The sequence below is a fragment of the Ranitomeya imitator genome, chromosome 2 (genome assembly GCF_032444005.1).
Source record: "Ranitomeya imitator isolate aRanImi1 chromosome 2, aRanImi1.pri, whole genome shotgun sequence".
NCBI lineage: Eukaryota > Metazoa > Chordata > Amphibia > Anura > Dendrobatidae > Ranitomeya > Ranitomeya imitator.
This window is the reverse complement of record NC_091283.1, coordinates 245893061-245907937: the sequence shown is the minus strand read 5'-3', so window position 1 is coordinate 245907937 and position 14877 is coordinate 245893061. Positions and strand designations below refer to the sequence as shown.

The 14877-nt window shown below is 49.8% G+C and overlaps 1 protein-coding gene across 1 annotated transcript in view; it reads right to left on the bottom strand.

The window, feature by feature from the left end:
• Window positions 1-14877, bottom strand: part of LOC138662891 (gastrula zinc finger protein XlCGF66.1-like) — a 34240-nt gene that overhangs the window by 1105 nt on the left and 18258 nt on the right. Inside the window, exons 2-5 of the mRNA XM_069748885.1 lie at window positions 1766-1807; window positions 1560-1683; window positions 1381-1478; window positions 753-843 (exon numbers count right to left, since the gene is read on the bottom strand). Of these exons, the coding sequence (XP_069604986.1) occupies window positions 753-843; window positions 1381-1478; window positions 1560-1683; window positions 1766-1807 (355 nt within the window). The remainder of the gene's footprint in view (window positions 1-752; window positions 844-1380; window positions 1479-1559; window positions 1684-1765; window positions 1808-14877) is intronic.

Below are 14877 nucleotides of genomic sequence, written 5' to 3'. Positions count from 1 at the left end.
TGAAGGATATTGCCAGATACAGTCTTGTTCTCCTCTGATTCCATCCTCTTTACTCTAACTGGGTCGCTGTGACCAGTGGGGTACCGCAGGGGTCAGTGTTGGGACATGTTCTCTTCAGCATATTAAAGATCTGGTAGAAGGTTTACACAGTGAAATATTGATATTTGCATATGATACCAAAAATATGTAAAGCAGTCAATACAAGAGAAGATAGTATTCTGCTACAGATGGATCTGGATAAGTTGGAAACTTGGGCCGAGAGGTGGCAGATGCGGTTTAACAATGATAAATGTAAGGTTATACTCATGGGAAGAAGGAATCAATATCACCATTACCCACTGAATGGGAAACCACTGGGTAAATCTGACATGGAGAAGGACTTGGGGATTCTAGTTAATGATAAACTTACCTGGAGCAGCCAGTGCCAGGCAGCAGCTGCCAAGGCAAACAGGATCATGGGGTGCATTAAAAGAGGTCTGGATGCACATGATGAGAGCATTATACTGCCTCTGTACAAATCCCTAGTTAGACCACACATGGAGTACTGTGTCCAGTTTTGGGCACTGTTGCTCAGAAGGATATAATGGAACAACAGCGAGTACAAATGAGGGCAAGAAAATTAATAAAGGGGATGGGGGAACTACAATACCCAGAGAGATTAGCAAAATTCGAGTTATTTAGTCTAGAAAAAGACGACTGAGGGGTGATCTAATAATAATGTATAAGCATATAAGGGGACACTCACTACTCACCTGGATGGTTATCAGTAGGAATCTTCTCTTTACACTGTTCATCACTACTCACAGATGTCTCTGTAGTATTAATATGGGACAGATCTTCACCCTGAAACAAATAATGTAAAAGTCACCGATAGATGGAGAAGTCACATCTATGATCGGCTCTAATCAGGTATTTACTGGGGCTTAAATTCAGTCCTGGCATTTAAAATCACACAGGCACATGTTGTCCCCGTCTCCATGAACCAGATGGGATATATTACTAATATTACCCTGGATGGAGTAAAGGAAGATTTTCTACAAGACCAATATTTCTAGTGATACACGTGGCCTGCTGGGGTCAGTGAAAGAGTCATCCAATTTGTGCTCCATCACAGCTCTTAACAGTATGGGTGTCTTGAGAACACCGATTCTGTTAACATCGTAGCAGACAAGGCAGCCCATGACCAGACAGGCCCTTCTGGAATTTGCCAGAATTGCCAGATGGCCAGTCCAGCCCTGGCTCTCATCCTGCCATCTCCACCGTTCTCATTACACAAGTATAAAACATATAATAATGGTGGATAAAACAAGACTGAGCACAAGACCTTCACCGGCATCTACACATCATAGGGTAATCTCCTGACACCTTCTCTCCATCTACCTGAAGATCCTGAGGAGCATTGGGATCTTCTTGATTACAGTCCTGTGGAAGAAGAGGACGGGGATATCTCTCTGGTGTTGTCCTCTTTCTGGTCAGATCTGGAGGAAACACATACAGGGAGTGAATTCATTCTTTACATACAGATAATTATAGGCCGTGTATTTAGTCCTGTCTATTACCTGAAGATGTGAGGGGCTGGGGAACCTCCATTATGACGTCCTTGTACAGATCTCGGTGTCCTTCTAAATACTCCCACTCCTCCATGGAGAAATAGACAGCGACATCCTGACACCTTATAGGAACCTGACACATACAATGATACAGTCATCCCCCGATCCCTTCATAGTGTTACTGTATAATGTCCCAGCAGTCTCTCTCCATCTACCTGATGATCCTGAGGAACATTGGAATCTTCTTGGTTACAGTCCTGTGAAAGAGGAGGATGTGGACATCTATCTGGTGTTGTCCTCTTACTGGATAGATCTGGAGGAAACACATACAGGGAGAGAATTCATTCTTTGTATAGAAATAATTATAGACCGAGTGTACTTACTTAGTTCTGTCTATTACCTGGTGATGTGAGGGGCTGTGGAATCTGCATCATGACGTCCTGTTAGGGTTGGTGGAACGCACCAAATATATAATTTATTAAATGGAATTGGTGCGTTCGCAACCCGGGATCCACCGTGCAGGAAAGCACCTGCTGCTAAATAATGGCGGCTCTATATGGCGGTATATACTAACTCTGTTAGCTTCACAGAGTAACCGCGAGAGGAAAGCTCTGTGCCCTGTTAGACTTTCACAGAGGCACAGGCCAACTACCCAGATGTGAGCAGTGAGTGGTCATGCATGCATACAAAACTCCTTGCCGGAGATGCCAGCATTCTAGGGGCTTATTTCAGCCGGTCCCTGAACACACTTAAACACAATCTCCTCGCCGGAGGTGCCAGCATTCTAGGGGCTTATTTCAGCCGGGTCCCTGAACACATTCAAACACATGACCACATTGGCGCAAAGCATATAGCATAAGACGGTACTAGCGCATGGCCGTGCGGTCATGCGCAGTTTATATAGTTGCAGCACAGGAAGCTGCTACTGAAGTTTTTGCCCTTTCAGGACCTTCCAGAAGGACCAATGGAAAGTGCTGCAGTACCTGAGCATGTTTTGCCCTTTCAGGACCTTCCAGAAGGACCAATGGAATGTACTGCAGCACCTGAGCATGTGACCGAACATGTGGCCCTCGACCTCCAATGGGAGACCCTGCCCTGGGCATGCTCAGTGTGAGTAAACAAGGACTTAGTCCCAGAGAGGCTCGCTCGCCGCAGATCAGTGCAGGGTACCATAGGAAAGCCAGACAAGGCAGTAGTGACCCTATGCACCGAATCAGCCCCAGCAAGACGCTGGGAGCAACGTCTCCGCTGAGCAGAGCCCACTGCGGCCGATACCGAATGGGAGACCGCAGCAGACACGGATCGAGATTCCCCCTGTGCAGCAGAGGAAACTCGACTCCTAACATTACCCTCCCTCCTAGGGCCCCCCCCCCTCCTTGAGCCTCACTACGCTCAAAAGCTGCGATAAGCAGCGGAGCCCGAATGTGCTCCACAGGCTCCCAGGTTCTATCCTCTGGGCCGTGACCCTTCCAGTCCACCAGATAAAATGTCTTGCCACGTACCACCTTGCACCCCACAATAGAATTCACCTCAAACTCATCCGTGGATGAACCCGATGTCCCAGCAGATGACTCGGAAAACCAGGACAAATGAACGGGCTTTAAGAGGGAAACGTGGAAAGTATCGGTGATACCAAGGCGTGGAGGAATAGCCAAACGGTAGACCACAGGGTTGACCTGTTCCAGAACCTTAAACGGGCCAATGTAGCGAGGAGCAAACTTAGTGGACTCAACTCGCAGCCTGATGTTACGGGCGGAGAGCCACACTAAGTCGCCAGGAGCAAAGACCGGAGCGGGGCGCCGGTGTGTATCAGCCGAAACCCTCATTCTCTCCTTGGAGGCCCGGATGGCATCCTGTGTGCGGTCCCAGATGTCACGTGCCTCCACCGCCCAGTCTGCCACCCTAGAATCGGTGGATGACACGGGCATGGGCACAGGGACACGCGGATGCTGGCCGTAATTAAGGAGAAAAGGAGTTTGACCAGTGGAATCGGCTACGGCGTTGTTCAGGGCAAATTCCGCCCAAGGTAGCAAAGATGCCCAGTCATCCTGCCTAGCAGAGACGAAATGTCGCAAATATGTCACCAGAGTCTGGTTGGTTCTCTCCACCAACCCATTCGTCTCGGGATGGTATGCAGAGGAGAGGTTTAACTCTATGCTGAGTAAACGGCAGAGCTCTCTCCAAAACCGAGATGCGAACTGGGGACCCCGATCGCTGACAATCTTATCAGGCATACCATGCAAACGGAAAACGTGTTTAATGAACAACACCGCCAAGGCCCGTGCTGAGGGTAACCGAGGAAGCGGCACCAAATGCACCATCTTGGAGAAATGGTCGGTGACAACCCAAATAATGGAGCAGCCACGCGACTTGGGTAGACCCACCACAAAGTCCATCCCGACCATCTCCCAGGGCCTGTATGCCACCGGTAGAGGGTAAAGCAACCCAGCAGGCCGTTGCCGAGGAGACCAATTCTGGGCGCAAGAAACGCACGCCTGAATATAGTCCCTGACATCTCGGCCCATATGCGGCCACCAGTATGTTCTCGCCAGAAGCTCAGATGTCCTCTTGGTCCCAAAATGCCCACCCACTCTGGAGGAGTGAGCCCAAGAGAGAACCTCTGGTCGCAAGTTAGCTGGTACGAAAGTCTTGCCTGGGGGCACAGACTCTAGCGAAACCGGAGCTACAGTTCTCAGGCTCTCAGAAGGGACAATAAGCCGAGGCTCCTCCTCCTCCGATGACACCACGGAGCGGGAGAGAGCGTCAGTACGAACGTTCTTCTCCCCGGAGAGGAAATGGAGAGTAAAATAGAACCGGGAGAAGAACAGGGACCATCTAGCCTGGCGAGAATTCAGCCGCTGGGCCGTTTGCAGATACACCAAGTTCTTGTGGTCAGTGAAGACTTGGAAGGGAAAGCGAGCTCCCTCCAAGAGATGTCTCCACTCCGAAAAAGCCAACTTCATGGCCAGCAACTCCCTGTCCCCGATGGAATAATTCCTCTCCGCTGGTGTGAAGGTCTTGGAGAAGAAGAAGCAAGGATGCTTCCGACCTTGAGCATCCTTTTGGAAAAGGACTGCTCCAGCACCAACGGATGAGGCATCCACCTCCAAGATAAATGGCTTATCAACATCGGGGCGATGTAGGATGGGAGTGCTAGCGAAGTGTGACTTGATCGAGAGAAAGGCTTTGGAGACCTCCTCTGACCACAACTTGGGATTTGCTCCCTTCTTGGTGAGGGCAACCAAGGGAGCTACCAAAGTTGAGAAGTGTGGAATGAACTGGCGATAGTAATTAATGAACCCCATAAAGCGCTGCACCGCTTTAAGAGAATGGGGTTCCTGCCAGTCCATTACAGCCTGTAGCTTGGCAGGATCCACAGCCAAACCCTGGGCAGAGATGATATAACCAAGGAAAGGCAAGGACTCCTGTTCAAACACACACTTCTCCAACTTGGCGTAGAGGGAGTTTGCCCGTAAGAGGTCGAAGACTTTGCGAACATCTCTCCGATGGGAGTCAATATCTGGAGAGAAGATGAGAATATCATCCAGATAGACTACGACCGAGGTGGTGAGCATATCCCGGAAGATGTCGTTCACAAAGTCTTGGAAAACGGCTGGGGCATTACAGAGCCCGAAGGGCATCACCAGATATTCATAGTGCCCATCCCTGGTGTTAAAAGCCGTCTTCCATTCATCCCCCTCACGGATGCGATTCAGGTTGTAAGCACCCCGCAGATCTAACTTTGTAAATACCCTCGCTCCCCGTAGCCTATCAAACAGCTCAGATATCAGGGGTAGTGGGTACTTGTTCTTAACGTGATGGCTAGGGTTGAGCGACCTTCACTTTTATAGGATCGGGTCGGGTTTCACGAAACCCGACTTTTGGAAAAGTCGGGTCGAGTGAAATCGGCCGATCCTATAAAAAAGTCGGGGTCGGGGTCGGCCGAAACTCGAAACCCAATGCAGTGCATTGGGTTTCCATGGTTCCCAGGGTCTGAAGGAGCGGAAACTCTCCTTCAGGCCCTGGTATCCATATTTAAGTGTAAAATATAGAATTAAAATAAAAAATATCCTTATACTTACCCTCTGACGCGCCCTGGTACTAACCGGGAACCTTCCTTCCTTAGAATCAGCCTTCCAGGACCTTCGGTGACGTCGCGGGTGACGTCGCGGCTTGTGACTGGCCGCGCGGCCGCCCATGTGACCGCTCGCGCGGCCAATCACAAGCCGCGACGTCACCAAAGGTCCTGGAAGGGCTGATTCTTAGGAAGGAAGGCTGTCGGAAGGAAGCAGGGCGCTTCCGAGGGTGAGTATATTCCTATTAGGTATATACTCACCCTCGGAAGCGCCCTGCTTCCTTCCGACAGCCTTCCTTCCTAAGAATCAGCCCTTCCAGGACCTTCGGTGACGTCGCGGGTGACGTCACGGCTTGTGATTGGCCGCGCGAGCGGTCACATGGGCGGCCGCGCGGCCAATCACAAGCCGCGACGTCACCGCGACGTCACGGCAAGGTCCTAGAAGCGCGGATTCGAAGGAGGAAGGCTGCCGGTTAGTACCAGGGCGCGTCAGAGGGTAAGTATTGCAATATTTTTTATTTTAATTCTATATTTTACACTTTAATCTGAATTCCGATACCAATTCCCGATATCTTAAACATATCGGGAATCGCGATCGGAATTCCGATTCCAGATTCAAAAGATCGCCGACTTCATGGTCGACCCCCCACTGGGGTCGGGTCGGGTTTCATGAAACCCGACCTTGCCAAAAGTCGGCGACTTTTGAACAATTTCGACCCGTTTCGCTCAACCCTAGTGATGGCGTTAAGACCCCTGTAGTCTATGCATGGACGTAAGTCTCCAGTCTTCTTCTGTACGAAGAAGAACCCTGCCCCTGCCGGTGACACTGACTTCCTAATGAATCCTCTTGCCAGATTCTCCTGGATGTACTGGGACATTGCCTCCGTCTCCGGGAGAGATAACGGATAGACTCGACCCCGGGGAGGCTCAGCACCAGGCAAGAGGTCAATAGGACAGTCATAGGGGCGGTGAGGCGGAAGGGTCTCCGCAGCTCTTTTGGAGAACACGTCTGCATAGGGCCAATAGTGCTTGGGGAGAGAGGAAAGATCTGCGGGTACCTGTGTAGTAGCAACCTGAACGCACTCCCTCAGACATCTACCCTCGCAAGATTTACTCCAACCCAAAATTCTCCCAGAGGACCACTCAATATGAGGAGAATGGTAGCGAAGCCATGGTATCCCCAACAGGACCTCATCAATTCCCTCAGGAATGACTAATAGGGAGATTATCTCCTGATGTGATGGAGACACAGATAGCGTGAAAGGAATGGTTTGGTGGGTAATCTGTGAAGGTAGTGTTGACCCATTTACCACTCGAACGGTTACCGGCTTGGCGAGCATCACCAAGGGTATTGCGTGACGCTGGGAAAAAAGCGGAAGACATAAAGTTACCCTCTGCCCCAGAATCCACGCATAGCTCGACCATAAGAGTGGATGGGCCTATGGTAATTGTCCCCTTGAAGGACAACTTTGAGGCAAACGTTGCCGTGTCTAGTGTACCTCCTCCAACTGCCACTAGACGCTGACGTTTTCCCCGACCGCTGAGGACCCTTGGAGGCAAGGTGTCCTGACTGCTGGCAAACATGACGGACCTTATGTGCACGGGCAGACTGAGACTTGGATCCCGCTCGTGTCACCTCTAAGGCCTCATGTGACTCGGATGCCTGGACTGGAGATTCCAAAGGTTTGGCGAAGGTGGGAGCCAGCCGAAACCTCTGCCTACACTGGGCTCGCGCCAACCTCCGCTCGTTAAAACGGAGGTCAATACAAGTAGATACGGCTATGAGCTCCTCCAGTGTGGCGGGAATCTCCCTAGTGGCCAAAGCGTCCTTCACATGGTCAGCCAGCCCCCTCCAAAATACGGGAATGAGGGTTTTATCTGGCCATTCCAACTCAGACGCTAATGTCCGGAAGTGAACAGCAAAATGGCTGACCATGGTTGAACCCTGAGTCAAAGCCAGCAGTTGGAGCGCTGTATCATGGGTGACTTGAGGTCCTAAAAAGACCTGTTTCAGAGTGTCCAGAAACCTAGGAACACTCCGCACCACATGATCGTTGCGCTCCCACAGCGGCGTAGCCCACTCCAACGCTCTGTCCGACAGGAGAGAGATTATGAATCCCACCTTTGCCCGCTCAGTAGGGAAACGTGCAGCCAGAAGCTCGAGGTGTATACCACATTGGCTCACGAAACCCCTACAGGACTTACTGTCCCCAGAGTATCTCTCAGGCAAAGGAAGGTGAGATAGGGTACGAACAGAGGTGGCAGTGGGTAAAGCTGCTGCAGCCACGCTAGCAGCCTGAACAGCTATTGCGGTAACATCCACCGCCGAGGTTGCACACTCAAGAGACGCCAACCGGCCCTCCAGCAGCTGGATGTACCCCTGCAATCGCTGTTCATCCGCCATTACTTAGCCAGATCCTGGCGCTAGTATACTGTTAGGGTTGGCGGAACGCACCAAATATATAATTTATTAAATGGAATTGGTGCGTTCGCAACCCGGGATCCACCGTGCAGGAAAGCACCTGCTGCTAAATAATGGCGGCTCTATATGGCGGTATATACTAACTCTGTTAGCTTCACAGAGTAACCGCGAGAGGAAAGCTCTGTGCCCTGTTAGACTTTCACAGAGGCACAGGCCAACTACCCAGATGTGAGCAGTGAGTGGTCATGCATGCATACAAAACTCCTCGCCGGAGATGCCAGCATTCTAGGGGCTTATTTCAGCCGGGTCCCTGAACACACTTAAACACAATCTCCTCGCCAGAGGTGCCAGCATTCTAGGGGCTTATTTCAGCCGGGTCCCTGAACACATTCAAACACATGACCACATTGGCGCAAAGCATATAGCATAAGACGGTACTAGCGCATGGCCGTGCGGTCATGCGCAGTTTATATAGTTGCAGCACAGGAAGCTGCTACTGAAGTTTTTGCCCTTTCAGGACCTTCCAGAAGGACCAATGGAAAGTGCTGCAGTACCTGAGCATGTTTTGCCCTTTCAGGACCTTCCAGAAGGACCAATGGAATGTACTGCAGCACCTGAGCATGTGACCGAACATGTGGCCCTCGACCTCCAATGGGAGACCCTGCCTTGGGCATGCTCAGTGTGAGTAAACAAGGACTTAGTCCCAGAGAGGCTCGCTCGCCGCAGATCAGTGCAGGGTACCATAGGAAAGCCAGGCAAGGCAGTAGTGACCCTATGCACCGAATCAGCCCCAGCGAGACGCTGGGAGCGACGTCTCCGCTGAGCAGAGCCCACTGCGGCCGATACCGAATGGGAGACCGCAGCAGACACGGATCGAGATTCCCCCTGTGCAGCAGAGGAAACTCGACTCCTAACACGTCCTTGTACAGATCTTTGTGTCCTTCTACAAAGTCCCACTCCTCCATGGAAAAATAGACAGCGACATCCTGACACCTTATAGGAACCTGACACATACAATGATACTGTCATCCCCCCAATCCCTTCATAGCGTTACTGTATAATGTCCCAGCATTCCCAGCAGTGTCACCTCTCCAGTCAGCAGCTCATTCATCTTGTAGATGAGTTCTAGGATCTTCTGGTCATTGAGGTCCTCATGTATCAGGGAGTGAGGTGGAGGCACCGTGATTAAGCTCAGGTGCCTTCCCTGTCCATCAGACACAGGGTCCTGACAGCGATCACTAGAGGTCTTCTTCACCACTGTGTAATCCTGGTAATGGAGAGACACATTAATAAATATCACTACAGACATTTCCAGAGTCCTCACCTTTCCAGTTCTGTCCATCTGTTATTGCCATAGATATGAATGATGAAATTAGGGTGGAGCGAAACAGATCGGCAATTTTCAAAAGTCGCCGATAGGGTTGAGCGACCTTGACCTTTTTAGAGTCGAGTCGGGTTTCCCAAAACCTGACTATCTCAAAAGTCGAGTCGAGTGGAATCGCCCGATTATCGCGAAAAGTCGGGGATCGACCGAAACACGAAACCCAATGCAAGTCAATGGGGGAGCATAGTCGGCAGTGAGTAGAGGCCAGGAAAACATGTACAGAGCCCATGTTAATGGCAAAAACATCCATTCTTGTTACTGAAGCTTGTCAATCTTAATTTAGCTTATAATAATTGTAAGGCATTTGAAATTGGGGGTCATTTGGCTAAAGTTGTGGGGGGTAGGGCTGGTTCAAGTAATTAGTGTGCCCAGTAAATCTGGACCACGTCACGGCAGTGGAGCAGGGAGAGGTAAGTATTTCAACTTTGCAAGAGCTGTGATCCTGAGCAAGCAGGGGGGGCCCACTCGTTGGCATTGGCACTGGCACAGGGCCCCTCAAAGTACAGCGGTGTGTTTGCACGGCGGGGGCGCCTCCCACCGGCAGCTACACTTTTGCATACTATGAGGGGCCCTGTGCCAGTGACGTCGCCAACGAGTATTCCTCCCCCCACCTGATGAAGGAACCTGCACCTTCATCTGCACCTTCCTCTTTGTCCCCGTGTAAGGTGGTATGGTATGTGGGAAGGGGGACCTGACTTTCAGCAGGGTCACAATCTTGCAGTGTAGCGTGCACGGGGAATGTTGCATTATGGGTCAATGTACCAGCAGACTCATCTATCACTGGCTGGGCAATGGGCAGGATGACGGGGAAACAGATATGGGCCCAAAGAATAAAGTGGGCTAAATGCAGTTCAAAATTGGTAACAGGACTAACCAGGGGGCATTGTTTTGTTCAGTGGAGGACAACTGGAATGAGATGCTGACACAGAGAGTAGGCCCAAATCAGTAAGTATTCTAAATGCAGTTCAAAATTGGCAACAGTAGTAAACCGGTGGCACAGCTTTGTTCACTGTAGGAGAACAGCAATGAGCGGCAGACACAGATAGAAGGCCCTAACCCAACTAGTAGGCCTAATGCAGTGTTGTTTTCAACAACTACTAAACGAGAGCCAGAAGATCGAAGCAATGGAGAGGAAACCTGGGGAACACCTGGGAGTGGAACACACCGTCTCTACACCCCAGACCCAACCTGTAGGCCGAATGCAGTGTTGTTTTCAACAACTACTAAACAAGAGCTTTAAGATTGAAGCAATGGAGAGGCAACCTGGAGAACACCTTGGAGCGGAAGACACCGTCTCTACACCCCAGACCCAACTTGTAGGCCGAATGCAGTGTTGTTTTCAACAACTACTAAACAAGAGCTTTAAGATTGAAGCAATGGAGAGGCAACCTGGGGAACACCTTGGAGTGGAACAAACCGTCTCTACACCCCAGACCCAACTTGTAGGCCGAATGCAGTGTTGTTTTCAACAACTACTAAACGAGAGCCAGAAGATCGAAGCAATGGAGAGGAAACCTGGGGAACACCTGGGAGTGGAACACACCGTCTCTACACCCCAGACCCAACTTGTAGGCCGAATGCAGTGTTGTTTTCAACAACTACTAAACAAGAGCTTTAAGATTGAAGCAATGGAGAGGAAACCTGGGGAACACCTGGGAGTGGAACACACCGTCTCTACACCCCAGACCCAACCTGTAGGCCGAATGCAGTGTTGTTTTCAACAACTACTAAACAAGAGCTTTAAGATTGAAGCAATGGAGAGGCAACCTGGAGAACACCTTGGAGCGGAAGACACCGTCTCTACACCCCAGACCCAACTTGTAGGCCGAATGCAGTGTTGTTTTCAACAACTACTAAACAAGAGCTTTAAGATTGAAGCAATGGAGAGGCAACCTGGGGAACACCTTGGAGTGGAACAAACCGTCTCTACACCCCAGACCCAACTTGTAGGCCGAATGCAGTGTTGTTTTCAACAACTACTAAACGAGAGCCAGAAGATCGAAGCAATGGAGAGGAAACCTGGGGAACACCTGGGAGTGGAACACACCGTCTCTACACCCCAGACCCAACTTGTAGGCCGAATGCAGTGTTGTTTTCAACAACTACTAAACAAGAGCTTTAAGATTGAAGCAATGGAGAGGCAACCTGGAGAACACCTTGGAGCGGAAGACACCGTCTCTACACCCCAGACCCAACTTGTAGGCCGAATGCAGTGTTGTTTTCAACAACTACTAAACAAGAGCTTTAAGATTGAAGCAATGGAGAGGCAACCTGGGGAACACCTTGGAGTGGAACACACCGTCTCTACACCCCAGACCCAACTTGTAGGCCGAATGCAGTGTTGTTTTCAACAACTACTTAAAAAGAGCTTTAAGATTGAAGCAATGGAAAGGAAACCTGGAGAACACTCTGGAGCGGAAGACACCGTCTCTACAACCCAGACCCAACTTGTAGGCCGAATGCAGTGTTGTTTTCAACAACTACTTAAGAAGAGCCAGAAGATTGAAGCAATGGAGAGGCAACCTGGGGAACACCTTGGAGTGGAACACACCGTCTCTACACCCCAGACCCAACTTGTAGGCCGAATGCAGTGTTGTTTTCAGCAACTACTAAACAAGAGCTTTAAGATTGAAGCAATGGAGAGGCAACCTGGGGAACACCTTGGAGTGGAACACACCGTCTCAACACCCCAGACCCAACTTGTAGGCCGAATGCAGTGTTGTTTTCAACAACTACTAAACAAGAGCTTTAAGATTGAAGCAATGGAGAGGCAACCTGGGGAACATCTTGGAGTGGAACACACCGTCTCTACACCCCAGACCCAACTTGTAGGCCGAATGCAGTGTTGTTTTCAACAACTACTTAAGAAGAGCTTTAAGATTGAAGCAATGGAGAGGCAACCTGGGGAACACCTTGGAGTGGAACACACTGTCTCTACACCCCAGACCCAACTTTTAGGCCGAATGTAGTGTTGTTTTCAACAACTACTAAACAAGAGCTTTAAGATTGAAGCAATGGAGAGGCAACCTGGAGAACACCTTGGAGCGGAAGACACCGTCTCTACACCCCAGACCCAACTTGTAGGCCGAATGCAGTGTTGTTTTCAACAACTACTAAACAAGAGCTTTAAGATTGAAGCAATGGAGAGGCAACCTGGGGAACACCTGGGAGTGGAACACACCGTCTCTACACCCCAGACCCAACTTGTAGGCTGAATGCGGTGTTGTTTTCAACAACTATTTAAGAAGAGCTTTAAGATTGAAGCAATGGAGAGGAAACCTGGAGAACACCTTGGAGCGGAAGACACCGTCTCTACAACCCAGACCCAACTTGTAGGCCGAATGCAGTGTTGTTTTCAACAACTACTTAAGAAGAGCCAGAAGATCGAAGCAATGAAGAGGCAACCTGGGGAACACCTTGGAGTGGAACACACCGTCTCTACACTCCAGACCCAACTTGTAGGCCGAATGCAGTGTTGTTTTCAACAACTACTAAACAAGAGCTTTAAGATTGAAGCAATGGAGAGGCAACCTGGGGAACACCTTGGAGTGGAACACACCGTCTCTACACCCCAGACCCAACTTGTAGGCCGAATGCAGTGTTGTTTTCAACAACTACTAAACAAGAGCTTTAAGATTGAAGCAATGGAGAGGCAACCTGGGGAACACATTGGAGTGGAACAGACCGTCTCAACACCCCAGACCCAACTTGTAGGCCGAATGCAGTGTTGTTTTCAACAATTACTAAACAAGAGCTTTAAGATTGAAGCAATGGAGAGGTAACCTGGAGAACACCTTGGAGCGGAAGACACCGTCTCTACACCCCAGACCCAACTTGTAGGCCGAATGCAGTGTTGTATTCAACAACTACTAAACAAGAGCTTTAAGATTGAAGCAATGGGGAGGCAACCTGGAGAACACCTTGGAGCGGAAGACACCGTCTCTACACCCCAGACCCAACTTGGAGGCCGAATGCAGTGTTGTTTTCAACAACTATTAAACAAGAGCTTTAAGATTGAAGCAATGGAGAGGCAACCTGGGGAACAACTTGGAGTGGAACACACCATCTCTACACCCCAGACCCAACTTGTAGGCCGAATGCAGTGTTGTTTTCAACAACTACTAAACAAGAGCTTTAAGATTGAAGCAATGGAGAGGCAACCTGGGGAACACCTTGGAGTGGAACACACCGTCTCTACACCCCAGACCCAACTTGTAGGCCGAATGCAGTGTTGTTTTCAACAACTACTAAACAAGAGCTTTAAGATTGAAGCAATGGAGAGGCAACCTGGAGAACACCTTGGAGCAGAAGACACCGTCTCTACACCCCAGACCCAACTTGTAGGCCGAATGCAGTGTTGTTTTCAACAACTACTAAACAAGAGCTTTAAGATTGAAGCAATGGAGAGGCAACCTGGAGAATACCTTGGAGCGGAAGACACCGTCTCTACACCCCAGACCCAACTTGTAGGCCGAATGCAGTGTTGTTTTCAACAACTACTAAACAAGAGCTTTAAGATTGAAGCAATGGAGAGGCAACCTGGGGAACACCTTGGAGTGGAACACACCGTCTCAACACCCCAGACCCAACTTGTAGGCCGAATGCAGTGTTGTTTTCAACAACTACTAAACAAGAGCTTTAAGATTGAAGCAATGGAGAGGCAACCTGGGGAACATCTTGGAGTGGAACACACCGTCTCTACACCCCAGACCCAACTTGTAGGCCGAATGCAGTGTTGTTTTCAACAACTACTTAAGAAGAGCTTTAAGATTGAAGCAATGGAGAGGCAACCTGGGGAACACCTTGGAGTGGAACACACTGTCTCTACACCCCAGACCCAACTTTTAGGCCGAATGTAGTGTTGTTTTCAACAACTACTAAACAAGAGCTTTAAGATTGAAGCAATGGAGAGGCAACCTGGAGAACACCTTGGAGCGGAAGACACCGTCTCTACACCCCAGACCCAACTTGTAGGCCGAATGCAGTGTTGTTTTCAACAACTACTAAACAAGAGCTTTAAGATTGAAGCAATGGAGAGGCAACCTGGGGAACACCTTGGAGTGGAACACACCGTCTCTACACCCCAGACCCAACTTGTAGGCCGAATGCGGTGTTGTTTTCAACAACTATTTAAGAAGAGCTTTAAGATTGAAGCAATGGAGAGGAAACCTGGAGAACACCTTGGAGCGGAAGACACCGTCTCTACAACCCAGACCCAACTTGTAGGCCGAATGCAGTGTTGTTTTCAACAACTACTTAAGAAGAGCCAGAAGATCGAAGCAATGAAGAGGCAACCTGGGGAACACCTTGGAGTGGAACACACCGTCTCTACACCCCAGACCCAACTTGTAGGCCGAATGCAGTGTTGTTTTCAACAACTACTAAACAAGAGCTTTAAGATTGAAGCAATGGAGAGGCAACCTGGGGAACACATTGGAGTGGAACA